This window comes from Haliotis cracherodii, unplaced genomic scaffold, assembly GCF_022045235.1.
Source record: "Haliotis cracherodii isolate W230 unplaced genomic scaffold, xgHalCrac1.p SCAF_15, whole genome shotgun sequence".
Lineage (NCBI taxonomy): Eukaryota > Metazoa > Mollusca > Gastropoda > Lepetellida > Haliotidae > Haliotis > Haliotis cracherodii.
In genome coordinates, this window is record NW_027266270.1 from 15,116,391 (window position 1) to 15,142,658 (window position 26,268).

The following is a 26,268-nucleotide window of genomic DNA, read 5'->3' on the forward strand; positions in this document are numbered from 1 at the left end:
AAGTCATGTTCGTATTACAGCTTTATGATGGCACTTAATCTCATTAAAATCAGATCTTAGTTCTTGCTACCGCTTAACAAAGATCTGAGGACAACCATTTACCGGTCAAGTCAGACCGACCTTGTGCGAACTTTGACCGACCAATGGAATGACTGACAAGAAGTCGACATTAGCCAATCAGAAGGCAGCTTTCTAGTGCTTTACAGCACTAATTTCAAATTGGCGCCTACGCTTCGAAACATATTTTGACAAATTCTCGATTAAAAATTTGAAACCTGAACAAAAGAACATTCTGGAATGGCTAATAGATAGTCTAGATTGTATGGATTCAGTCGTTAAGCCCACAACTATCGTTCGGAAAACCCCGTGTTAAAGTTTTCGAGGTTGCATGATTCGAATACACATCCGACTGTCACTTTCATGATCTGGTAAGCGACGATCTGATTGGTCATATGTAAGGTTGTTCTGACGTGACCCCTAATGAGATGTCCTCAGATCTTTGTTTAGAGGTAGTGACGACTAAGATCTGATTTTAATGAGATTGTGATGGCACACTAAATCATCGAATAGTATGGACAAGGCAAGCAGTGATTGATATTATGAGCAACGATCCACACTGTTGGGGTACGATGACACAAACAGCCCAGTCACATTTAGTCTCTGTTTTAAGCCTTTAATAACGAGCGCCAAGCAGGATAAGTGAGTGAGTATGGTTTTACACCACTTTTAGCAATATTCCAGCAATATCACGGCGGGGGGACACCAGAGATGGGCTTCACACATTGTACCCATGTCGGGAATCTAACCCGGGTCTTCGTCGTGACGTCAAGCAGGATAACAACAAGTACCATCTTTTTATGTCTTTTGGTATGATTGTTGGGGATCAAATCGCTGACCTTCCACTCTTGGGCAGATGCTCTATCCACAGAGGCAGCCTCGACCAGCACAGATAGCTAGTGCCCAATTTGAACACAAAATACCCACAGGTGACACATCTACGAACACAAGACAAGGAAGAAAATACTCAAACACCATAATCAACTTTTCCTCCCGTTTAATGTCACAAATACTGTACAATGCACACATCACTCAAATGAGACACAATTCCCTGCTAATGATAGCACAGGTGTTATATACATTGCTACATACTTACATCTTCACACTAATAGATGATGGGTACAACATGGCACTGATTGTCCGCTTACCACTGTCTGCCTGTGGGTATTTACAATAGTATTTATATGTGCATTAGTATGTATGTAACTAAGTTGTTTGGTCTTTCAGGGTAATCACTATTAATGTCTACCCATTCTCATGATTATACGGGTACCCGGAAGCATCAGCTGAAATGACAAGAAGATGGCCGACTTGTGCCATTGTACATACGATAATAATGAACATGTGTACCAAGCCAAGCTGCTTCGACTGAAGGGTACTACATTCATAAAGTTCTAAGTAAATACAGCCTAAGGTCTTTAATGACTAGACTAGTGGCATTTGTCTGTCTGGTAAACCTAGCTGATGATAAAGCAAAACCTCCTGCAAACTATTCTGAGAGACAAGGGTCATAGGCAGAATGGTTTTGGCACTGTCTTTCGATTTATCATTATCATCTTAAATGCCATTTGTGCATTTCATGTTTACTTTTCAGTTTTTCTTCAGAAATAGAACACAATGTACATACATAAGATATTCGGCTCATCAGGAACTGTATCTTGTATTCTTTGTCTAAATGCAGAGAAATCCCATCTGGTCAAGAATAATCAGAGCAATACATGCAAGACTGGTGTGTACACAACAGACATCAATAGTGATTTGAAACCTCGAGTTGTGAAAGTGTGGTAGGAGCCATGTCCCATGAGTGAGTGAGTGAATGACGTTTCACGCCTCTGAACAGTATTTTCAGTCAGTTTAAATGTGGGAGGAGAGCCCAGTGATACTGACCGAAGGCATAAAATCAATAATCACCTTGTGCTCACAGATCAAGGATACTAAAGGGCAGACCAGTCACAGTCATGGTTGATACATCCGAACACAATGAAGCTAGCACTGACCATGTGTTCAAAGAAAGTCATTGTGTAACAAGCAAAAATAATCTAAGTTCTGGACATGACAGAAGTGAGTGAGTGAGGTTTTACGCCGCTTTTAGAAATATTCCAGCAATATCACCAGAAATGGGCTTCAAATATTGTACCCATGTCGGGAATAGAACCCAGTTCTTTGGCATGAACGCTTTAACCTCAAGGCTACCCGACCGCCCGACATGACAGAAAATATCTCTGCTGTAAGAACTGACAGTTTGTAACTTGAAGACATCTTCTGATAGTGATTCAAAACCAACTTTCAAGGAATTTTGAGAAAAAATAAAACATAAAGCATTCAAGTTATAACTGACCAGGATCCAGTTCCAAACATGGATCTTTGCGTTTATGACTGCTGACAGACAATGTTCAGTGATTCAGATGCAATTAGCTCAAAGATCGCTGTCTGGAACAGGCCAAGTCTTGCACTCAGTAAACACTAATATATGAAGCCTGGATGACATTTTAAAGCTTGATAGCTGCTGGAACATGTAAGTCTATATTTCCCTCTAAAGGTAAACACGATCAATGATTCACCATCTAACTACCTCCCAGGAGCATCTGCAGATAACAGTTCAAAATCTGAACTCTTCAGTGAAGACGAAATTGACGATAGATGATTAAAAGCATTTCAGTTATTAACGCATTAACATCGGAGATTCAATACAAGATACATTTGATTACCATACATTAATGATATAATGTATTTCATGTAGATGATGTAACAGTTGGATATGCATAGATTGGTGAATGGGTAGCATTGGCTTCCAATATTGTACCCATGTGTGGAATCAAACTTATGTCTGTGGCATGATAAGCCAACACTTCAGCTACGAGGCCACCGTTGTGTAGGCGGAAGTCTAAATGATAAGGGTGGGCACCTATCAATCTTATCAATACAGTAAGCGACGACCAAAGGCACCTTTCTTTCTGATGATGCCTCCTGTCCTCATCTATGAGGGTGCCAACTCCCTCATGGTACCCCGAACCCTGTTTAACAAAATACCAGTCTTGGTTCTCAGGCACAGCCCACATTTTCATAAAGTTTGCCGCTTGATTCTTTATTTCCATTTTTAAAAAACACACGGTAGTCAAATCCTGTATTCGATTATTTTGCACAAGGAATACATGAGTGTAGGGAAGTCCTTTCCCAGGATGATTGTACACAACTGTTAATTTGATTACATACTAGTTTGAACAACAACCCCCCCACCCCCACAAAAAAAATAAAAAATAAATTTTTTTTTTAAAAACACAGCTTGTCTGCACCATATTTTCAGAAGTCAATTCTTTTATGTTTTTAAGGCTTAAGTGGTATTCCATATGCCGCAGTGCAGTGCGCTGGATACCACTGTTTATCTGGTACGATGATGCCAATATTTCATTGTTCAAAGTTACTTAAGTCTTTTTTTTCTTGCAAAGAGTGAAAATCAATAAAATATTTATCACTAAGCTTATGAGCATGCATGGTCATGTATACTTGGTGAAAATCCCAGTCTAATTAGCTTGTACCAGCTGTGTACACTGATATGTCTCAAGACTTCTTAAATTGGATCTCAGGGCAAATTAGTGGTTTGTGATTGCCTGGAGAGGAATGGGTGGCACCCTCATATATATCAATGAACATGTCTGGTCTGATCAATGAGATGTCTTGTCTGGTACAACGTAGTCATGTCATGGGGTAAACTGTTAATAGTGTGTTATTGCTACACAGAACTTGATGACAAAATCAGTCTTAGTGTTGAACATACAGTTTGGGACTGCTTTTTGTTAATGGAATATTAACTAATGAAATATTTTAGCCTAAAAAATTGTATTTTAGTCTTAATACTTTCCTTAAAACTGAAATGTTGGTAAAACATTTAGTGTATCTGTCGTCAAGGTTATTCATGAGAAAAAGTGAGTGAGTGAGTTGGGCTTAACGCCGCTTTTAACAGAATTCCAGCTATATCACAGAGTCTCGGCTTAATGTGGGAAGAAAGCCTGAAGTGAAGCAGGTTTCGAATGTTTACCACAATGGTGAAACCCACAAGCACGGTTATGGTGCAAATTCAGGGCGAACTGGGATTCAAACCCACAATCATAGGATTCTGGCACGCCCAGGGGATGCAACTCTGCACAGTGAAATGCAGCACCTTAGACAACTGCGCCACCCATGCTCCGTGAACTAAATATGTAAACCCACTCATCTCAATATCAGAAAGTTTCAAAACCTTATTGTAGTCCTCTAAACATTGCATGGACAGAACCTAAACCATTGTCTCATATAAACCAGGCTAAAAAGTGTCAATAATTTCCTGTAAATAAACAACAGAATAATAATTTCATTCCACCAACACCATGCACTGTATACAAGTACAGTCACCAATATGTATTAGAAGGCGTTTACGCAAGTGTTAAGTTATACAGTGACTATAGGTAATGACACCACTGGGACAGTCTCTGATTGTGGTGGTGTTACAGCAACTGTAGGCCTCTTTGCACCTCGTCTCCGACAAGTCTACCAGAGTTACCTCCCTTGGATTACTGACAAGATGCGTACTTCCTCTGCCCTGTAGATTGTACATGTGGTCTATCTACGCAAATGTATACACACACACCGTAAACGAAAACCTCATGACAGCACAAACAAGTACTCTTCATTTGAAAGATGAATACATTACATGACTATGTACACAATCATCTAATGATAAATGCCAACTGAGGGACTATAGGGGAAGAGACTTTAAAGCTAAGTAATTTAAAACAAAATACCCGGAAAGTAATCAGCATCAGCATGATTGACTGTATTGTTCTCGTAAAAATGTATCATCTGCATTGAATCTTATCACCCAAACCTTCCCATCACAGCTAAAACAAGTGATTATTCATTGTCTATTAATTGTTTGTTAATTGTTTATTAATTGTTTATTCATTGGTTGTATATATCACAATTCCTGTAATGAGCTCAATAACTATTCCAAATTATAATAAAATCATAATAGACAACTCAAACGAAGTTCAAGAAAATCTGATTCTTTCAAATTCTGTAGTTATCTGTCTTGGTTTTAACTTGTTTTGAGTAGTATAGATTCACTTTATCATAGTGGCAGCATTGGGTTGAGTGAGTGAGTTGGGTTTAACGCCGCTTTTAACAGTATTCCAGTCATATCATGGCGTGTCAGCTTAATGTGGGAGGAAAGCCTGAAGTAATGCAGGTCTCTGACGTTTACTACTTCAGTGAAACCCACTAGCACGGGTATGGTGCTGACAAACCTAGAAACATAATCGGGACGAACTGGGATTTGAACCCACAATCATAGGTTTCTGGCGTGCCCAAGGGACGCAACTCTGTGCAGCGAATCGCGGTGCCTTAGACGACTGCACCACCCGTGCCCCCAGCATTGGGTTCAAAATATCGTAATGGCTCCGCTAGTAACGGTCCTCTCAGTTACATCCCACACAGCACCTTGATGATGTAGAATGATAGACAGTGATCATGAAGAGATGATCTATTATATACAACAGTACAGATGCACATCCTAAATGACTACAAACACATTCTCCTTCAGTTACAAAATGTCTGAGGTTCCGGTTGATTATCTTAGAAATATTCCAGCATACTTGTAGGCACTTCCTGTCATGCTCAGTACGTCACACACAAAGGCAAGTTGATCCATCAGTGAACGATGTGACAGCTCTATGGTTGGTGGTGATCATAAAAAGGTGAGCCCAATACCAAATTGTAAACCGGCATTAATACTGAAAGGAAAAAATGTCAACATATTCAGCATCAAACACTCAAAACATTTAATATAAAAAACATTGTATTGCATGACGCATGACGCATGAAGCATGAAGCATGAATATGTATTAAAAGTAAACATTCAAATCTTGGATCAAATTTTTGAGGGATCAAATTTTGTTCATTTGTTGCAGGTGAAGGGAGGTGAAATTGGGCTTAATGTAGCATTCAAGATAATTGCCTATTATTGCCTATTGCTTGCCTATTGCTTGCCTATTGCTTGCCTATTGCTTGCCTATAATGTCTGTCTGTCTGTCTGTATGTATGAATGTATGCGTAATTAATGACATGCTCTTTGAGATTCCATGGTGAGTGAGTGAGTGAGCGTGCGTGCATTCGTGCATGAGTGAGCGTATGCTTGAGAGAGAGAGTGAGTGAGTTTAATGCTGCTTTGAACATTATTTCCACGGCTTCAGCTTCATGTGGGAGGAAAGCCCAAAGTGATGTTTACCGCTTTGATAATACCAAAGAGTACAGCTGTGGTGCTGAAAAAAAGGGCACTTAGTATGCTGAAAGAGATAACGTCGGTACCGACCTGTCTCCTCTTTGTGCTTGCATAGGTATCACATAATTGAGTTCCATCCTGGCTACACGCCCCATCCGCAAGACGATGCCCCCACCGTACGCCCACCGAAATGTCTCCGCCATGTGACAGAAGTTTTCACGAATATCTGAGTCTTGAATAAAGAAAAGGATTGCAAAATTAGAAGTCCAAAGCACCTTAAAATCAGATGTCAAATCTGAGCACACAGCTGGTCTGCACACCTTGGATAATTGGAAAGGACTCCGAATTCTAACCTTTGTAAAATAAAACAAGTTGATTGTACAAATAAGGAGAAAATCTCTAGTCATATCAGAATGTATGCATGAGTAGGGCTGTTACGAATCACTCGTGTATTCGGTGAATCGAACCGTATCCCTTCATGAATTGAGTTCGATATTTGTGGACACAAAAATCAATTATTTACAAAATGTTTTAAATAACTAATAATGTGCATGTGTAGATTTCTTCAACGACAGCACTCTTATGTATTTAATTGGACAGTAATGTGGTCACTGGTCTTTGCCGCAAGTTAGCAGACACTAGTGCCTGGATAAGTGCAGTTGAAAAATGTACAATATAATAATAAGCATTGACACTGTCAACATGGTCAAACAATGTCAAATAATATATTTTGTTATTTTTCACTTAATATAACAAATATTCAACTGATGACCTGTTACTGTATTTGTGCATAAATGTTCATATTCGGTACCATATATTCGTGATATGTATTGTATCCACCTCATAGCATATTCATTGCAGTCCTATGCAAGAGTAAAACAATGACCATTGAGTGCATCACTTACAGCTTGTATGCCATCAGGAATATGATCAGTGAGTGAGTGAGTCAGTATGGAGTAACACCGCTTTTAACAATAATCCAGCAATATCACCATGATCACAGCGGGGTACACCAGAAATGGGCTTCACACATTGTGACCCGGGAATTGAACCCGGGTCTTCGGTGTGACGAGCAAACGCTTTAACCACTAGGCTACCTGACCGCCCCAGAACATGATCAGGTAAAGAAGCCTGAGAGTATTCTACTAGCATCATCTGTTATGGGCATCTAATGTGTTTCAAGTGTAGCTTAATTTTTTTAGATTTGATAAAATCTTAATTACTTGTCAATGACGTGTCCTCACCATGCTAGGAAACATCAATACAACAAAATACATGTTACAAATGTTATATTTATCAATATAATATGAAAATAAAACATCATATCATTACAAGCTTGAAATTATTTTTTCCATTGTTCAAACAATCTCAGCAATATACTTACTTAAGCTTATATTTCCTATGTTTCCAGCATTGATGAAGAAGTGGGTGCGGAAGAGTTCCCCGAAGCCTCCCTTCCCCGGCCGGAAGGGGAGTGGGGTGTACATGTGGAGGGCCGCCAGCCAATAGGCATCTGCTCCCAGAGCGTTACCTGCAACAGATGCATTAACAGGATGCAGGCATCTCGATATATTTGTAATAAAATATATCTTCTCCTTTTTACATCTTTACATGATCTGCATAGTGTCTTCATAAAATCCATATGAAACATGTGATACTGATTTGTGATGCTCAACATAAATGTTAATATTTGTTGACCATTTTAGCTTCAAAACACATATTTAAAAACAATTATGGTTTACAGTTATCCAGTTTCTTTTCTGTTCAAGGCCCTGCTTCCTTGTAGCAGGTAGCGATAGATCTACATGACCCCCTACAGTGGTGGGTGTCTTGACCCTCCCACAACCACCATCACTGTGTGGCCCTACCCCCTTACATCAGGTAGGGATAGATCTACATGACCCCCTACAGTGGTGGGTGTCTTGACCCTCCCACACCCACCATCACTGTGTGGCCCTACCCCCTTACATCAGGTAGGGATAGATCTACATGACCCCCTACAGTGGTGGGTGTCTTGACCCTCCCACACCCACCATCACTGTGTGGCCCTACCCCCTTACATCAGGTAGGGATAGATCTACATGACCCCCTACAGTGGTGGGTGTCTTGACCCTCCCACACCCACCATCACTGTGTGGCCCAACCCCCTTACATCAGGTAGGGATAGATCTACATGACCCCCTACAGTGGTGGGTGTCTTGACCCTCCCACACCCACCATCACTGTGTGGCCCAACCCCCTTACATCAGGTAGGGATAGATCTACATGACCCCCAACAGTGGTGGGTGTGTTGCCCCTCCCACACCATCACTGTGTGGCCACACCCCTCATAGCAGGTAGAGAGAGACCCCCTACCTTCAACAATGTTCAAGACTCACCATCACTGTGTGGCCCCACCCCCTTCAAACTGAAGCCTCTCAGTGTCAGGGGACCCCCAAGGAAGAAACGGTCGTTCACTTTGACCTCATGTTTGGGGTCAAGGGACTTCAAAATGCCTCCAGCAAGAGAAACTTGTAATACCTTAAAGAAACAGAAGCAACATCCCATTAGTCACTCATCTGTAGAAAACCATCCGACAATGGCTCATTCGAAACTTGAGATGGCAAAACTTAAGGTCTCCTTTAGGTAATGATCACACTTGCAAAGTGAGTGAGTGAGTGAGTATGGTTTTACAACGCTTTTAGCAATATTCCAGCAATATCACCGCGGGGGACACCAGAAATGGGCTTCACGCATTGTACCCATGTGGGATATCGAACCCGGGTCTTTGGCCTGACTATATAGTATAGTAGTCATATAGTAGCTGTCTTTCAGTGTACAGTGTTATAAACGTTGTGCTCTGCAATACTTAAACAATGACAACAGACATTGCATTATTTTCAAATTCCTGCATCGATGGTAACTGCTCTGTGACTTACCGTGTCCCAGGCTAAACTCTGGTTGAACTGGTATTCTACATCCTGTTTAGCAAACTGTACGTTTCCTCCCAGACCAGCATATTCCTGTAAATACAGTTCAGATCATCAAGAAACACTGCACACACAAGTGAGGGAGCTAAGTGAATAGTGTTTTATGCCACCCTGTGGGGACTCCAGTTTATAATAGGTCCCCAAGCAACCTATGCTAGTTGTAAGAGTGATTTAAATGAGCAGGTGGTCCTACTCGGTGACTTGGTTGATAGCGGGTCTTCACACTCCTGTCCTCAGATCTTTGTTTTGAGGCTGCGAGAACTAAGATCTGATTTTAATGAGATTGTGGAACCCCATGCAGGGTTTGTGCAGGGTTTTGGTCACAATAAGCTCCAGATAAGCTACTTATTGGCATAAAATACTCACAATAAATAACCATCGAAGTTACACAATTGATATTGAATTGCATACAAATTCCAATGGACTTGTAAGTAAGCCATCAATAGTATGAGTACACTGTGTGTAATAACCCATAAGTCCTTTTCAGCTGGCGTACCTGTATGCATGGTATGTATGATCTTCATTTACTGATTGAATGGAGTGAGTGAGTGAGTGAGTGAGAGAAATGGGTTTAACACAGCTTTGTACAATGTTGTACAGTATTCCAGTTACATCTCAGCATATCAGCTTGATTAGGGAGGTAAGCCCGGAGTGATTCATGTCTTAGATGTTTTCCACGGTGAAACCAACAAGCCTGGAGACAAACTTATAGAAATAATCAATCCCACAAACATAGGTTTCTGGTGTGTCCAAGGGAAGTAACTCTGCATGGCGCAATGCGGCACCTTAGTAGATGTCTAGGCCACCAGTGGAAGGCGATAATCACGTGTCTACCTTACGTCCTTGTAACTCCACATAAAATCATACAATTAATGGGAAATTGATTGATAATCAAGATCTATATTGTATTAAAACAGGAATTACCCCGCAAAGTGCATAAAATTACTTGAGCACCTTGATTACAAACAAGAAAGATTTGCGAAATATCTGGATGCCCAGTTGGCGGTACACAAGCTTTGCTTCAACAAGGGTGGAAACTGGACTTTTATAGTCAGTTAACTCCCTTGCCTCAGGAAGATGATTGAAGATAAGAGCAAACTGCTGACTATCATAGCAGGATAGTAATATTTGCTAGTAATTTCCTGTTAATACTGTCACAGATTCTGGCATATTCAACTAATAGAACCAGATGATTATTGAAGGGAGAAACATGTGGGTTCTAATGATAAATATATGGTTCATATACATAGTTTTAAATCTTGTAAAAATCAGGTAAGATTTACTGCATACCTGTAAACAGAAACTGAAATTAAAACTGGATTGTTCAAATATGTGACAACAGTGTCCTGAGCCTGCACAAAACATATTCAAGATAGTCAGCAAACCAGAATCTGAATTTCAACTTTCAACCATGTTCAATCACGAATCATAACATCTTATTACTCACCAGTGTACCACTGTTTAAGAAACATGCAGGGGTGTGAGCAGGTTTTCCCGAAAAAAGAGGAAAAGTCTAGGGGGGTCTGGGGAAATTTGCTAATCACATGAACTGTAAAACATCTCATTCACTTACAGGCTAAATGACAACTTTATCTTAAAAACAAGCCATCAGCTGACTCTGAGTATTTACAATTTCTGTGTGACGCCACACCCCACGTTGTGTGACGCCACACCCCACGTTATAGTGCAAGTATTCGGGATAGAAAACGTATGATGTCTGAAAACCTATGCTGGTGAAAGCTCTGATCAAAAACAGGACAATTCGCGACGGTTGTCCGGTTTTCGATCATATTTATCGGAGTGTTTTTTTTCAATTGTTTATTTAATTTTTACACGGAAGATGATTTTTTCCGAGGACTACTGTTTTAAAAAACGCGATTTTCCATGTTCAATCACGAATCATAACATCTTATTACTCACCCCTCCAGTGTACCACTGTTTAAGAAACATGCAATTACATCACACATACTGGGACATAACGTGATAACAACACATGCTGGCTATCCTTGTTCATCAGAGGGTCAATCAGAGAGAGTGTCAGTAGCACAGTGTAACTTATCTTCCTAAGGCAAGGAAATTAAATGACTTTAAAAGTCCAGTTTCCACCTTTGCCGAACTAGGCTGAAATTCCTGGGCTCGATAGTAGCACCACCAGTGGCTATTATGAGTTATGTCCCTTCTATGCCTCTCCTATTGACCAATCAGATTCAGCCTCTCATATCACTTGCATTTGCTTAAAACAAAATGTAAGCCCGGTCAAGACAATCTGATCGATAGTCATGATCTTTATTCTGATGAAATGAGTCTTACATAGCGAAGTGCATCAGGTCATGTGAGCAGTTGATTAAAAACATGAAAAGATTTAGAAAATATCTGTTGACAACGAGTCAGCGGTGCACATACTTTGCAAATCCTGCATTCGACCAAAATCTGCATGAAAGTTTACGAACCGGCCAAAATGTAACTCCATAATACCAGCCTAGTACTGCAAGGGTGGAAAATGGACTTTTATAGTCAGTTAACTCTCTTGCCTCGGGAAGATGAGTGTCACTGTACTCAATATCTGCTCTGCTTCACCCTTTTCATGTCAATGCTGAAAAAGCTTCCTTGGGTATTTACATGTGATGTTTTCAAACAATTGAGTTTTCATATAATGCATGCGATTCTGTACGCAAGTTAATTAAAAGTAATTGGGTTTTGAATAGTTTGGGGGGTATTTTATGCTAATATGCAGCTTATCTGTAGCACTGAATATTATGAGCAACGATCCTTGTCAGAGTATGAGGCCAGTCAATCAAACAAGCCTGATCACCCGACCATTTTGTAGCCAGTATAGGTTAGCTGCGGACCTATTCCAACTTGGATTCCCCATGGTGAACAGACTACAGTAAAATCTCAATAAGACGGTACGCACCTGTGTGAGTTTCAACAGCGAGCCCCGGGATGGCAGAATAGGGTCGTCTCTCTTGTCCCGAACAAACAGGTGCTGCAACATTCAGTGACAAACTCTACAGACATGAACATGATGAATTCAGCTGAACTCACATCATCTTTGGGATTTGGGGTCAGAGAGTTTTCCGAGAAAATATCCTGAATTATTTGATGCGCACTTCTTTGAACTTGACAGATTACAAAGTGGACAGATTACAAAGTGGACACAATTTATGGATAACACCTTCTTTTATGTGCTATAATAGCAACATTTTGGTATAGATCCTCAGTCTTTTAAAGCGCTAGCCTCTATACACGCTCTGCATGCCCAAAGGGCTACAATCAGCATATATCATGACATATGATACAAGTGAAACAGAAGAAAATTTAGCTAAGATTCGAACCTGTCCCAAGTTGGAGTTTTAGGTCAGAGGTAGTTTATTCCACAATTCTGTAAAAAACCCACTGATTTCTTTCCATAATTAGTGAGTGAGTGAGTATGGTTTTACGCCGCTTTTAGCAATATTCCAGCAATATCATGGCGGGGACACCAGAAATGGGCTTCACACATTGTACCCATGTCGGGAATCAAACACTGGTCTTGGCTTTAACCACTGGGCTACCCGACCGCCCCCCATAATTAGTGAGTTTGTCTCACAAGAAGCACTGATTTTCCAAGTGCAGAGACCTCTTGGACCTGTACTTGTCCAGTAGGTTGACCACATCAGTTGGTGCTAGGTCATGTTGACACCCATTAGTGAGACAGAGTACTTTGAACTTTATTCTGGCAAAACTTGCAAACATGCTGTGACTTAATGGAAATATGTACATGATGTATGTAAAACGCTTATTTCAAAAAACATTTTGGGAAATCATATCAAACAACATTTAGATATCTTTCTTTAAAATCCTATGTTCAACAACGAAGTACTGATTGACTATGAAGACTCTCACCTGGACACTGGACTTGATGGAATGTCCAGCCTGTTCCCGAACTGCGAATGAAGTGGTTCTGGACAATGCCCTCAGGTCCCTCCACACTCCCTCCCACTTGATGGAGTGAGACCCGAATATTGTTGGGAACTGCAGCACAAATATACATGTTCAATCCTTCCACACTCCCTCCCACTTGATGGAGTGAGACCCGAATATTGTTGGGAACTGCAGCACAAATATACATGTTCAATCCCTTCACACTCCCTCCCACTTGATGGAGTGAGACCCGAATATTGTTGGGAACTGCAGCACAAATATACATGTTCAATCCCTCCACACTCCCCGACACTTGATGGCGTCAGACCTGAATATTGTTGGGAACTGCAGCACAAGCGTACATCTAACCCAGTCCCTCACACAAAAAGTAGATGATACGAAACTAGTGTCATTGCTTTCAACACAATATTAATACAATACAAGTCCTGCCCACTCCATTATCAGCCAATGAATCAAACAGTATCCGGTAGTGGGTGTTTATGGAAACATAAATGTATGAGCTTGATTAGCCAATCAAATGCATTGTTCTCAGTTGCTATTTATTTATTTGTTTACTGTTTACTCTCAGCACTATTCCAGCCAAAAATCAGGGTTGGAACCGGACAATCCTGTGATGAGCCATCCTCCACTTCATCAAGGTACGGTTATCAAAACAAGGTCATCGAGACTGATGACACGATCCATTAAGTCACCTCTTACGACCAGTATGGGTGGCTGAAATGGGGTTCACATATCGTAGCCATGTGGGGAATGGAACCCGGGTCTCTGACCAAACCGAGCGATCGCCTTAACCCCAATGCCCCCAAAGTGAAATAACACAATTGTAATTTTGAGCATGTTTTTCTGTGGAACATCAGTCCCTGAAAATGTGAGTTTCCGCCACTACCATGCTGGCCTTATCATGTTAATGCTACACCACTACTCACAGTGATATCAAGTGCCACGCCCCTGTCTGTCTCCTTGTAGCCACTCCATGGGTATTCTCCATGATTCTGGTAGATGGTCGTACCAAACCTGAAGGAAACCAGAATGTATTTTACTCAAAAACATATGCCCCCCATCCTGTTTCTGATGCATTAGGCTCAAGTTGTTACTGTAAATGTGATTTCAAATCCGAAAAAAACACAAACAATAATAGCAAATTATAAATACAAATATGTCTGTATCATATTTTGCTCACTTAAACCCCCACTCCACCCCTGTTTTATGGAACTGGGTTATTTGCCTTGAACGTCTATGTAACTAGTATTAAAACGGACACTTCACACTGCATACACCATGTCTGGGTTGCCCTTGAGAGGCTTACTAAAACAAATACATCACATGAGGGATTGACTTAGGCCGCGATTCTGCGATATCATACATCTTGCATTAACATAGTTATCATACATCTTGCATTAACATTTATTCAGCACGATTGAAACTGGCATACATCTAACTGTTACCACTTTCAAAAGTTTCATCTGCAATGGCACTCTCATTTACTCCTTCAAAAATCAAAATGTCCTATATCTTGAATACCTTTTATCTACCATGCAAAAAATGTCCAAAAACAATTACACAATAGTTTATCCATTTGTCAAATACTCATTCGAAATCGATATTCGCAACATTGCATGCTATCACTCACTGAGTATAACCCACTCTGCGTGGAGCATTGCATCAGCCGACAATAGCGGAGTGCGAAACATTGTTCATCTCCAAACATATAAATATTTGCAGTTGAATAATTAAGTGTTTGAAAAAAGCATACGTAAGCATACATCTATATAATCAGGTAACATTAACTGCATCATTATTCAAGTCACAAATTACGAAAAATCAAATACAGTCACCACTGTTTGAAGATGAAATATCTCTGATAATGAGCAAAATCTCCTCACACTCCTAAAAATCTCATTGATTTTCGATCTAAGGGAGATTTTTCTCTCAAAAGTAAACCTTTCCAGGATAATCCCTGACACTACATACACCATGTCTGGGTTGCCATTGAGTGGCTTGTTAAAGGTGAGATGGTATCCACGTGACTGCTTGGTTCCGTGTGTATAATCGCCCTGGACACGCTCACCTCGACCGAACAGGTTAGGAAGCCTCAGCCCAAACAACTGTCGAAAGAAAGGAGTGATGTAGGAGATGTATGTCACTTGCATTTACTTCAAACAAAACGGCGGCATCCAGTCAAGACAATCTGATTGATAATCAAGTTCTATATTGTGATGAAGCGGGTCTTACTTCATGAAGTACATCGAATCATGAGCGTACATCGAATCATGAGAGCACCTTAATTAAAAACATGAGATGCTGAGATGCTGGCACGCATGCTTTGCAAATACTGCCATCGACAGAAATTTGCCTGGCAGTTTAAAAACCACATGTTGATTTTGTTATGCGATTTTGATTGGACAATGCATAGACTTGTTAGTCCATCCAAAAACTCCATGATTCCAGCCTAGTTCGACAAGGGTGTAAATTGGACTTTTATAGTCAGTTGACTCCCTTGCCTCAGGAAGATGTTATATAAGCAGTACATATTACAATACAATACATGGTTCTCTAAAATCTGAAAACCAGGTATGTTGATACTTGTTTTGAGTTTTCCATTTCAATACTAAATATTTCTGCAGACCAGGTATAATCATGATAACAAACAAGAAAAGGCACACCGACTGAGCATCAGTCTGTCCCATCAGAATGACGATGGTGATAGTCAGTCATTTGTTTTAAACACCAGCAAACATATCAAAAGTAGTATATAAAACAAGTTAACATAGAATACACATATGCAGTTTGTTTGCTGCTTAAGGCAGCACAACATTTCAGCAATATCAAACAGCATGTAAATAATCAATTTTGGACCAGACAACCCACTGATGATGAGCAACTATCCACTGATGTGCCATGGCATGCAATCTACAGTCATAGTGTCTGACCACCTGATCCACTTAGCCACCTCCTACGACCAGCAGAGGGTGCTGGAGAGCTGTCCTGACCCTGCATAGGGTTTTATGGTTAGAAGAAAATATTTGCAAAATATTATTTGCTTTAAGTGTTAGAACACGCACATAGGTAATTAAAATTCAAGTAAAGTGTGCCTTATGGTGTTATGGTAATTCCCCTTGGGTCCCAGTTTGTAAGCTCAACATTTTCCTGGAATCCTTGGGAACTCATATATGTACCTGGGGTACATCCCTCAGAGAGAACTGACAAGCAGTCCGGCTCAAGTTGACCACTGTCACCTACATGATACCTACACACTGGCAACGTGTGACACAATTTACACGTTTAGTCATAAATACATCATGTGGCAATCTCGGAACATGTTGAAGTTTTGTGCTAATTAAACTGAGAGGTATTTCTTTGTCTGATGTAAAACTAAGGCAGCCAAAAAAGGTTGGGTGGTCAGACTCTGTGACTTCGTTGATAGCATCTTCTTGTAGCCTGCCTGTTTTCGTTTGCTTGTTTGTTCGCTTGTTTATTGTTGTTTTATGCTGCACTCAACAATATTCCAGTTATACGATAGTGGTCTGTAAATAATCGAGTTTGGACGAGACAATCCAGCGATTGACGTCATGAGCATCGATCTACATAATTGTGATATGATGTAGTGCATCAACAAAGTCAGCGAGCCTGACCACCCCATCCCGTAAGTCGCCTCTTACGACAAGCATAATCGCCTTTCACGGCAAGCATGGGTTGCTGAAGACGTCTTCTAAACCAGATCTTCACTGGTCGTACCTCAATTGCTCACATTATCAATCAATGTATTGTCTGTTCCAGAATTGATTATTTACAGGCTTCTGCCATATACTGATATAGCTGTAATATTGCTGAGGCAATTGCTGTAATATTGTGTTAAATAAAAAAAATAGAATGAACAATTAACTCACCAGACTTGCATCGTTGTAGCCAATGAGAGTGTTGATGCCCCCGGACACAGGGCGCAGTTCATGCACACCAAATGTAACTTCATAACCCACTTTCTTCACATCTGTCAATCAAAAGTCTAAAGTATAGAGATCTGGTGGGAAACAAACGTTACTTGTTTGAGACTAAGTCCAAATTGTTTTCATGGAACACAAGAAATAAAAAAAAGTGGAAAATTGAAAAATATGAAAAGGCTGAAGGTGAACATGTGGTCATCATGGTTATTGCACGTGTATAGTTTCATGCAAATATATTCATTAGTTTGAGAGCTATGGCCTATGCATGGAATCTTAACAAATGTAATAGTTTCTGAGGCCATGCATAATGAATTTAGTATTTACATATTTTGCATTGAGCATCCCTCGTGATGTGGAACTTTGTGCCACAGAAATAGCCTTAATATTATTATTTAGAAATGTGTATAGATACATCGATATCTCGATAAGTGATGACAACCCTGATGCTGGAAATATCAATCAAATGAACGGATCTTCGCATCATCTTTGATCCAGTCTCGTACATCAGCAGTCATCTTACCTTTACATGTGTCAATAGAAATTGAAATGTTCTTGAAAAGACCAAGTCGTTCAAATCTGGTCTTGACGTCATGGCTTATTCTTACCATCTGAAAATGTATAAATATTAATGAACTTCATTAATAAATTCATTAGAATTGGAAATTTTACATTAAATTGTATATTAATAATGCTTATCCTATCTCACGCCGTGCATTTCATTCTTCTTCTTCGATCCCTGTGTTGAAACGATCTTAAAACAGGTTTCCAGCTTTGAAAAATGTCTCACCCAGCCACACCCCAGCCGTTACCATGGCTACCATGACTAAAAATGGACTGCACTGCCTGACTCCTGCGCAACTTGATCATGTGACATCACAGGACTACTCATTCTTTTTACTTGAGCACAGAGGATGGTTAAGTGGGAGTTTTCATGTAAATAATCGTGAAAAAGTAAAAAATCGTTGAATGTCTGATCATCATTCTGGTGAAATTTCAATACTGTGGAACAAAGGATCCTGTCCTCCAGGTACAGATACATCAGGTGAAAAACTAAACTGCAAACAGTAGCCAGGGTTTGGATATCCATAAAGATGGTTGTGAACGATGACTCCCAGGATGAAGGAATGACATGATGACCCACTCAATTCTCCAATTGATCGGCCCTATTGTGACAATGTTCCCTTCTTTTGATGATCTTGACCCACATTGTCAAATCTATGCCAAGCCATCTGAGGAAGGTCTTCGAACATCATAATGAATGCTAATAATCCCTGAGCAATCATTGAACCTCATCCGATCCCCAAGGTTCATCGGCAGGTGAATAATCTCATGTTCCCTGGGACTCCCTGAACAATCTTCCGATCGGTTCTTGAGACGAATACCTGTGAAATGTGTGTCACAAATTATTATCTCAATAATATGCCGTGGAAGAGATTGTAGCTGGTTATTAATTCACAGGCCTACCAATCTTTGCAGACTCTCTGATCGTTGAAATGAATCAGCCATCAGAAAAAAGTCCCTCCAATCGGTTTTCTTTACTTTCCATATCCGAAGATACGAACACTAAGAGTGGTAGACATGGCTTGAATATCAGACTAAGAGAACTCTGATGATTGGGTTTGGTGATCCAATGCAGTATGCAAATGAGGATGATCCACTGATCAATCGACTGATCCATCCGCTCCTAACCATCCTCATACGCTCACTAGAATGAAGATATGCCTGCTCCCTCTAATGTCCACGAAGTAGTCCATGCATAAAGGTGTCACCACCCAGTGACGTGAAATATGATCTTTTGTCTCTGAGCTTTTCGCATATTTGCTGTAAGTTGCTATTTATTGATAATTGATCAATATTTAGTCAACGATTATCGATCTCTAAGATCTATTTCGATAGCCAGCGCTATTGTTTTCACGTCTTTCACAATTGCATCTGTGGGAGTCTTCTGACGCGTTTTGAATTCACTCCATCATTCCAACTCTGTACAACAGCCTTGACAATTGCAAACAACTCTGGTGTGGGTCCTGTGCCGTTTTTATTAAAAGGTTCTCTTGTAGTTAGTTATCACACGCTTTCAGGTTCTTGCTGTCCATGCTAAAGAGGAACAGGAATCAAGTCGTGGACAGTCCGTTGTTAGTGATGGTAGCCATGGTTATGGATGGGGTGTTTGGGCGAGGTGTTTTGTGAACCTGAAAACTTGTTTTAGGATTGTTTTCACACAAGGAGCAAACCAGACAAACCAGAAGGATGAAATGCACAGTGTGAGAACAGATTAGCTTTACAAATTTGCAAATCTATAGTATGTTTAACAGACAAAACAAGAAGAGCAAATGATAAAATAACCCAATGTTCATAGAATGTTTCGTATTTCCTGGTTTACAGATATTATATGCCACAAAAAAAGTCTTTTGTTTGTTTGTTTTTTTGTTTGGTGCTTAATGTTGCACTCAGCAGTATTCCAGCTATAAGATGGCAGTCTGAAAGTAATCAAGTCTGGACGAGACAATCCAGTGACAGACATCATGAGCATCGATCTTAGCAATAGGGAGAACGTTTCTATTTTCCAGGGTATCCAGGGTAACCCTTTTGTCCTGCAATTAATTGTTTCTTGGAAGGTGAACAAATAAATGTGAATTCAGAGAAAAACGTTTTTGTGCTTTTCAAATAATTTCTTCCGTTTTCCACTTTTCACTTTTAAGGGTCATTAGAATCCAAATACGGTACCCATTAATACAAATGAGTCTGGTCTATGATTTAACATGCTTAAGAACATTTAACTACTCACATCCTGAAAGTTGTTTGCCTCAAATATTGGCTGCACTTCGTTGACAATGATGTCATTTTTGGTTCTGCCAAGGCCATCAACGACAATGCGACACACTTTCACCTGAAAAACAACATCCTGTTTAGAACAATAAAGTCAATGACCATGACGACTGGCACCTCGAGGGTTGTAAAACATGAATTCACAAAACTTTTTTTATGAGTGAGTGAGTATGGTTTTACGCCGCTTTTAGCAATATTCCAGCAATATCATGGCGGGGGACACCAGAAATGGGCTTCACACAATGTACCCATGTCGGGAATCGAACCCGGGTCTTCAGCGTGACGAGCGAATGCTTTAACCACTAGGCTACCCGACCGCTCCCTTTTTTTTATGAATCACAACCACAATTTTTCAAACATTGATTCAAGGCTACCGGTACTTCCTGTCTCTTTATTGGGCTTGTTCCAGGTAATAACAACTACGACACATTTTCTGCAGAGTGGTGAGTGAGTGAGTTAAGATTTATAGTCACATCAGCAATATTTCAGCCATATCGTGACTAAATCAAGTTGTATATTAATACATGTAATACATAAATATAGACATTAAAATCTGTCCGCAAAGGACAGTAAAAACACTAGACTATTGCAGATGTAGATTTAAAACAAGCATATCATAGTAAAATTCATAACAATTCATAACAATACACAATAAAAATGGGCTATAGATCACCAATAACCAAAGCTAGGTCACCATACTAGGTACCATGGGGACTTACGACATTTCTACAGAGTGTTGTTTACGATACTTTGAGATGATTATTCCCCCAAGCACCTGCAGAAGGCTGAATTTGAATTTAACATTTACAAAACATTATTTATTTATTAACATAGTTTTTTGTTTGTGATTTGACGCCACTCAGCAATATTCCATTTGGTCGTCTCTTACAACCAGCAGAAGTTGGGGGGATCAATGGTAACCCGGAGTGAGTGAGTGAGTATGGGTTTACGCCGCTTTTAGCAATATTCCAGCAATATCACGGCGGGGGACACCGGAAATGGGCTTCACACATTGAACCCATGTCGGGAATCGAACCCAGGTCTTCGGCATGACGAGCGAACCCTTTAACCACGTACACGTACCAGGCTACCCGACCGCCCCATGGTAACCTGGAATACCCAAGGGTGTTATAAACATTGAGCATGAATAGCCAGCTGCTTGACACTTAAATCAACTTGCCCACATTTCATTTCAAATGAAAGCAATGTCAATGGCACCTGTTCATCTATGAGTATTGTCTCCTCCTACCCCATCAAGAAACATAGCATCAATAAAATATCACTGGATCATTACTTTACACCAACTTACACTGTGATCACTGGTGATGTTGTTCATGTTCGTGTTTGTTTGCTTGTTGTTTAACGCCGCACTCAGCAATATTCCAGCTACATGATGGTGGTCTGTCAATAATCGAGACAATCCAGTGATTGACACCCTGAGCATCGATCCACGCAATTGGCATATGGTTATATGCATCAACCAGGTCAGTGAGCCTGACCACCTGATCCCGCTGGTCGCCTCTTACAACAAGCATAGTTACCTTTCACGACAAGCATGGGTTGCTGAAGACCAATGCTTCATTGGATCTTCATGGGTTCAAAATAGCTGTGAAAATTATGTGTATGGATCACTGAAAATCAGTCATGACACCAGATATTTGCAACCTATTTGCTGTAATTGTCGCCAACATGACAAATTCTAACCCGGATCTTCACGGGGCGTTGTTCATGTAAGAGGGGTGTCTGAGCCTAACTTCAAAGGATGTACACCCTTAACAACCAAATGAACAACCCGGGAAGCCTATGAAATGATAAAGATGTAATTTCAGCTGTGGGTGACTTTTCACACCCCTAGATGAGGTGAAATTAGGTTTAACGTCGCATCCAAGATTATTGCACTTATATAGCGACATGCGTGCGTGCGTGCGTGCGTGCATGTGCTTGTACTAGTCCGGACAAATACCGATTTATAGTGCTAGCTCACTGAGATACCATGCCGCAGTTTAACATGAATACTCCACTCAGACACAGTATGCGGAATCTGAGCTGACCAGTCCTTGTTTTAGCCCCTTTATGCCGAGCGCCAGACAGGGTAACAACAAGTACCATCTTTTAATGTCTTTTGGTATGACGCCCCCGGGGATCAAACCCCGGACCTTCCACTCTCCGGGCAGATGCTCTACCACGAGACCACGGAGGTCTACACCACCAGGAGGAATCCTTCTACATCAGTGGAATCCAGGCACTGCATTGTTGCATAGGTATGTGGACCTTGGATTATGCTTAAAATTGACGGCAACCAACTTCATCAACGCAGTCCATCAAAGTTAGGCTCAGAACTTATCCTTCGGAATTTAGACTGATTGATGAACGTATCACTTACCGGTATCTTTTCAAAGGAAAACTCCCTCTCAGTGCCTGGCTGGCTGTCCTGCATGCTGCCAGTCCACTCTGGCTCCTGCATCAATAAAGTGAGGGAGTGAGTTCTGTTTAATGCTGCATTTAACAGTATATCCAGTTATATCACGGCGTGTCAGCTTAATGTGGGAGGAAAGCCCGAAGCGATGCATGTCTTAGACGCTATCCACTTCAGTGAAACTCGTGAGCACAGGTATGGTGCTGACAAACCTAGTAGCTGGGATTCGAACCCACAATCATAGGTTCCTGGTGTGCCCAAGGGACGCAACACTGTACAATGAATTGCAGGGCCTTAGACGACTGGGCCACCCGTGCCCTTACATTAATAAAGACACAGCTGGTGTGTTTAGACCATGGTTACAGGCAAATGCATGATTAATACTCAGGTTTTTACACAATTGTGTTATGAACCAGACAAAAATATGGATTGCATCCTGAGAAACACACAATATTCATTGTACCAAATTCTTGACAACAAATATAAAGTTCCTGTAATTAAAATAATTTTTAAACCTTACTGTACAGTACATGACATCATTTCATTATTTTACAGGACTCAAATAGTTGCTGTAAGGACCTCAAAAGTAGTAATTGTGGGTCCTCTGGACCCCGAGTTTTGTAGGTCAGTGTCAATCCTTGATACTACAATCAAACACAACACATACAGTGGAATCTAATTAAGACTTGAGGATGTTAAATTCCTAGCCCTGATTAGAGATCTGGAATTATGAGAGTCTAGCAAGAGTTATGTCCCTTCGGCCTTGGTATCTCACACACATGAAAACTCAAGATTGAAGACACATGGAGAAATTATTGATGTTTTAGCTCAAACCTCAAGTCGCTGGTGAATTAAAAGCAATGATTGACTCTTCAATGATTACCTTACAAAATAAAGAATAGATAGGACTATGTGGGCAATGGATGAAAGTAAATTATGTCTTTTTATTATTTATAATGTTTGTACAATGTGAATGTCAAATTTGAAAAGAGTTATCATGGGACAACACTACTTGAAGTATGTGTCTTTTGTGGCTATATATCCGGAATTTATGGGTTGTTAACCATCTATCATGTACCTGGTTTAGGCAGGGAAACAATCTGCGATTTTAAGTAACTTCAAACATATTATTGTTCAACTGGAATTATCAGATTATAGTTAATTTCCATAACTGCTGCTTTACTAGACTATGGAGCTGTAAACCTGTCCTGTGACAAAAAATACATTGCTCAATGTGGGAGTAAATACCAAAGTGATGTCAATTCTAGAATGTACAACTTAGGTGGAGCCAATAAGCAAATACACAGATTTGTTTTTTTTTGTTTAATGCCGCACTCAGCAATATTCCAGCTATATGATGGCGGTCTGTAAATAATCGAGTCTGGACCAGACAACCCAGTGATTGATATCATGAGCATCGATCCAGGCAATTGGGATCGATGACATGCATCAACCAAGTCAGCGAGCCTGACCACCCGATTCTGTTAGTCGCCTTTTACGACAAGCACAGTCACCGTTTACGGCAAGTATGGGTTGCTGAAGACCTATTCTAACCCGGAATCTTCACGGGTCTAGATCATGGGTTGCTGAAAACCTATTCTACCCCTGAATCTTCACGGGTCTAGATAGATAGACACACCATGAATCATTATCATAGGGAATCCAGCATTAAAACCTAAACTAAACATTATAAGATTCTGTCACGCCACAGGGACGCAACACTATAAATTGTAGCAGCTTAGATGACTAGTCTGCTTCTATTCTCTTAAATTCATGGTTTGTGGAAAATGTTTCAACGTTGAGGTTTCAAAGTGCCAAAGGAATCATCTGAGGTGGCAGAAAACTTAATCGTTAATGGTCACTTATTTCAAAATGGCTAACATATGCATGCAATGTAAATGTACCTACATACTGATTGAGGCATGTCAGTTTAATGTGGCACGAAAACCCAAAGTAATGCTTGTTGTTGTTTGTTTGTTGTTTAACGGCGCATTCAGCAATATTCCAGCTGTATGACAGCGGTCTGTAAATAATCGAGTCCGGACCAGACAATCCTGTGATTGATATCATGAGCATCAATCCACGCAATTGGGATTGATGACATGCATCTACCAATATATCACGAGAGTAACCACGGGTCCGGGTAGTAATGTGCGTACCCGGGTCCTACTCAGGAACCACCCAAACCGAGTTACCCATCCCAACCAAACAACTCACATGCCCATAACACTGTTAATCAGCTTTTAGTGAGGAAATATATGTGCATAATGTTTGTGAGACGTAAGGTACTTTTTGTCCAGAATATTCAATGTAATATATATATATACAAAATTACTCTGGCATGACAGATCATGACACATGATGAATTCATATCATCACCATCATGATGCAAGAGTAGAACAATGATCGTTCACAAAAGGGGTACACGTGCATCACATGGAAACTGTGGTTGTGACAGTCGGTAAACTGCAAGTACAGCGAGACGTCAAACAAATATGTCTTCAAATGTGTTGAATCGCAAGACTGCAGTTGGCGTGAACTTGCGAAGGTGACTCGGTGCCGGTCGCTTTTTACACATCGCCTGTAAAATACTTTCTTACGCATAATGCAATTTTATAGTAGCATTACGACGTTAGGGTGTATCAATTAAATTATACACGAATGAAACTGACAAATGTTAACAAAACAAGCTTGGCACCTTTGCATGCACAGTTCCCATGTCTTCACGAAGTTGCAGGTGCGTCCTACCTGAAACGCGAGAGTTACTCAAGGGCGAGTAACTCCAAACGGATTTGATTTATCAAATTTGTGCCTTGCGTACCAGCAACTGATGTTCAAATCTATGTATTGCAAGTACACGTTTACAAACAATCTTTTTTCCGGCAACTTTGTTTACTAAAAGTAATAAATCGTTTTGTTTTCATTTTTTAACTTTACTGATTCATTCAAAACAGTGTTCCAATATTGTGGTCGAATTCCCTGAATATGCAGCTGTGTTCTTTTTCTACTGATTAACGTCGCACATGCTTTGGATTAATTCAACGAGTACTACCTTATCACGTCCTTGATGCTATATTTTAGTGACTGTATCTAAACCACGCATATTGAAATCAATAAGTAAATCCTGTCTTCACTGATCCGGCAATTTCTAAATGTCACTTTTATGTTATTATATAACATAATATTATATTGCCCAAGGTCATGCTGGTCAAAAAATAAATTATGCATGTTTTAGCAGAGATGTGTATGAAAAACACAAACATGATTTTAAAAATAGGTAGTTCAAGGTCATGTCAAATTATAGTGATGGATTTAGAGCTCCAGCTCCATTTAAGTCAATTATCATAAAATACATACCGTATTCGACGTAACAAGCGCCCAGGGCGCTCTAAGATTAGAAATAAGGGGCTTCTATAAGAATATTATTTTGGTGAAAAAAACAGAGTTGAAAGATAAATTTCGTGGTTTATGCTGACAGCCTGAAATGTTTATATTCGACAGATATATTTTTCCAGAATTTAATTGCTCATAATTAAGGGTGCATATTACACACGAGTGATCAATGTACACAAGACTTATTTATTCGTGTATAATAACACGAATAAATAAGTCTTGTGTACATTGATCAATCGGAAGGGGTGCTAACTGGGATTGTTCACTGGCCAATATATTAGCAAATATCGCCGTGGGCGCTTATTAGAGCGGAGCGCTTTTTACGTCGAATACGGTAATTGGTTCAGCCATTGGTTTTAAATTGAACTTTTCTTTTACTGCGATGTTAGATGTGTGAGGAAAGGCACTGGATATAATCGCGCTTTTCTAAACTGTTAATCTGGCAGGTGCCAACTTCTAGATAAAGGTACACTATTCTAAAGTATAGTC

The 26,268-nt window shown here is 40.2% G+C and overlaps 1 protein-coding gene across 1 annotated transcript; it reads right to left on the bottom strand.

The window, feature by feature from the left end:
• Nucleotides 1–1,053: 1,053 nt before the first annotated feature.
• LOC139462308 (sorting and assembly machinery component 50 homolog) lies at nucleotides 1,054–25,144 on the bottom strand. Its single transcript, XM_071243938.1, has 14 exons — nucleotides 25,085–25,144; nucleotides 22,354–22,428; nucleotides 19,930–20,031; nucleotides 17,665–17,752; nucleotides 17,091–17,191; nucleotides 15,175–15,308; nucleotides 14,130–14,217; nucleotides 13,165–13,293; nucleotides 12,194–12,265; nucleotides 9,229–9,312; nucleotides 8,689–8,830; nucleotides 7,695–7,841; nucleotides 6,401–6,542; nucleotides 1,054–5,822 (listed from the first exon to the last, which is right to left on the bottom strand). The coding sequence occupies exons 1-14, from the start codon at nucleotides 25,103–25,105 to the stop codon at nucleotides 5,777–5,779; spliced, it is 1,371 nt and encodes a 456-aa protein (XP_071100039.1). The 5' UTR covers nucleotides 25,106–25,144; the 3' UTR covers nucleotides 1,054–5,776.
• Nucleotides 25,145–26,268: the final 1,124 nt, after the last annotated feature.

Bases quoted from the DNA above. Each gene is read 5' to 3' on its own strand.
- LOC139462308 (XM_071243938.1), bottom strand. From the start codon at position 25,105: ATGGGAACTGTGCATGCAAAG. The intron at 8,831-9,228 runs GTAAGTCACAGA...TGTTTCTTTAAG, and splicing joins AGAGTTTAGCCTGGGACACG to GTATTACAAGTTTCTCTTGC. The intron at 5,823-6,400 runs GTCGGTACCGAC...TTTTCCTTTCAG, and splicing joins CAAGCACAAAGAGGAGACAG to TATTAATGCCGGTTTACAAT.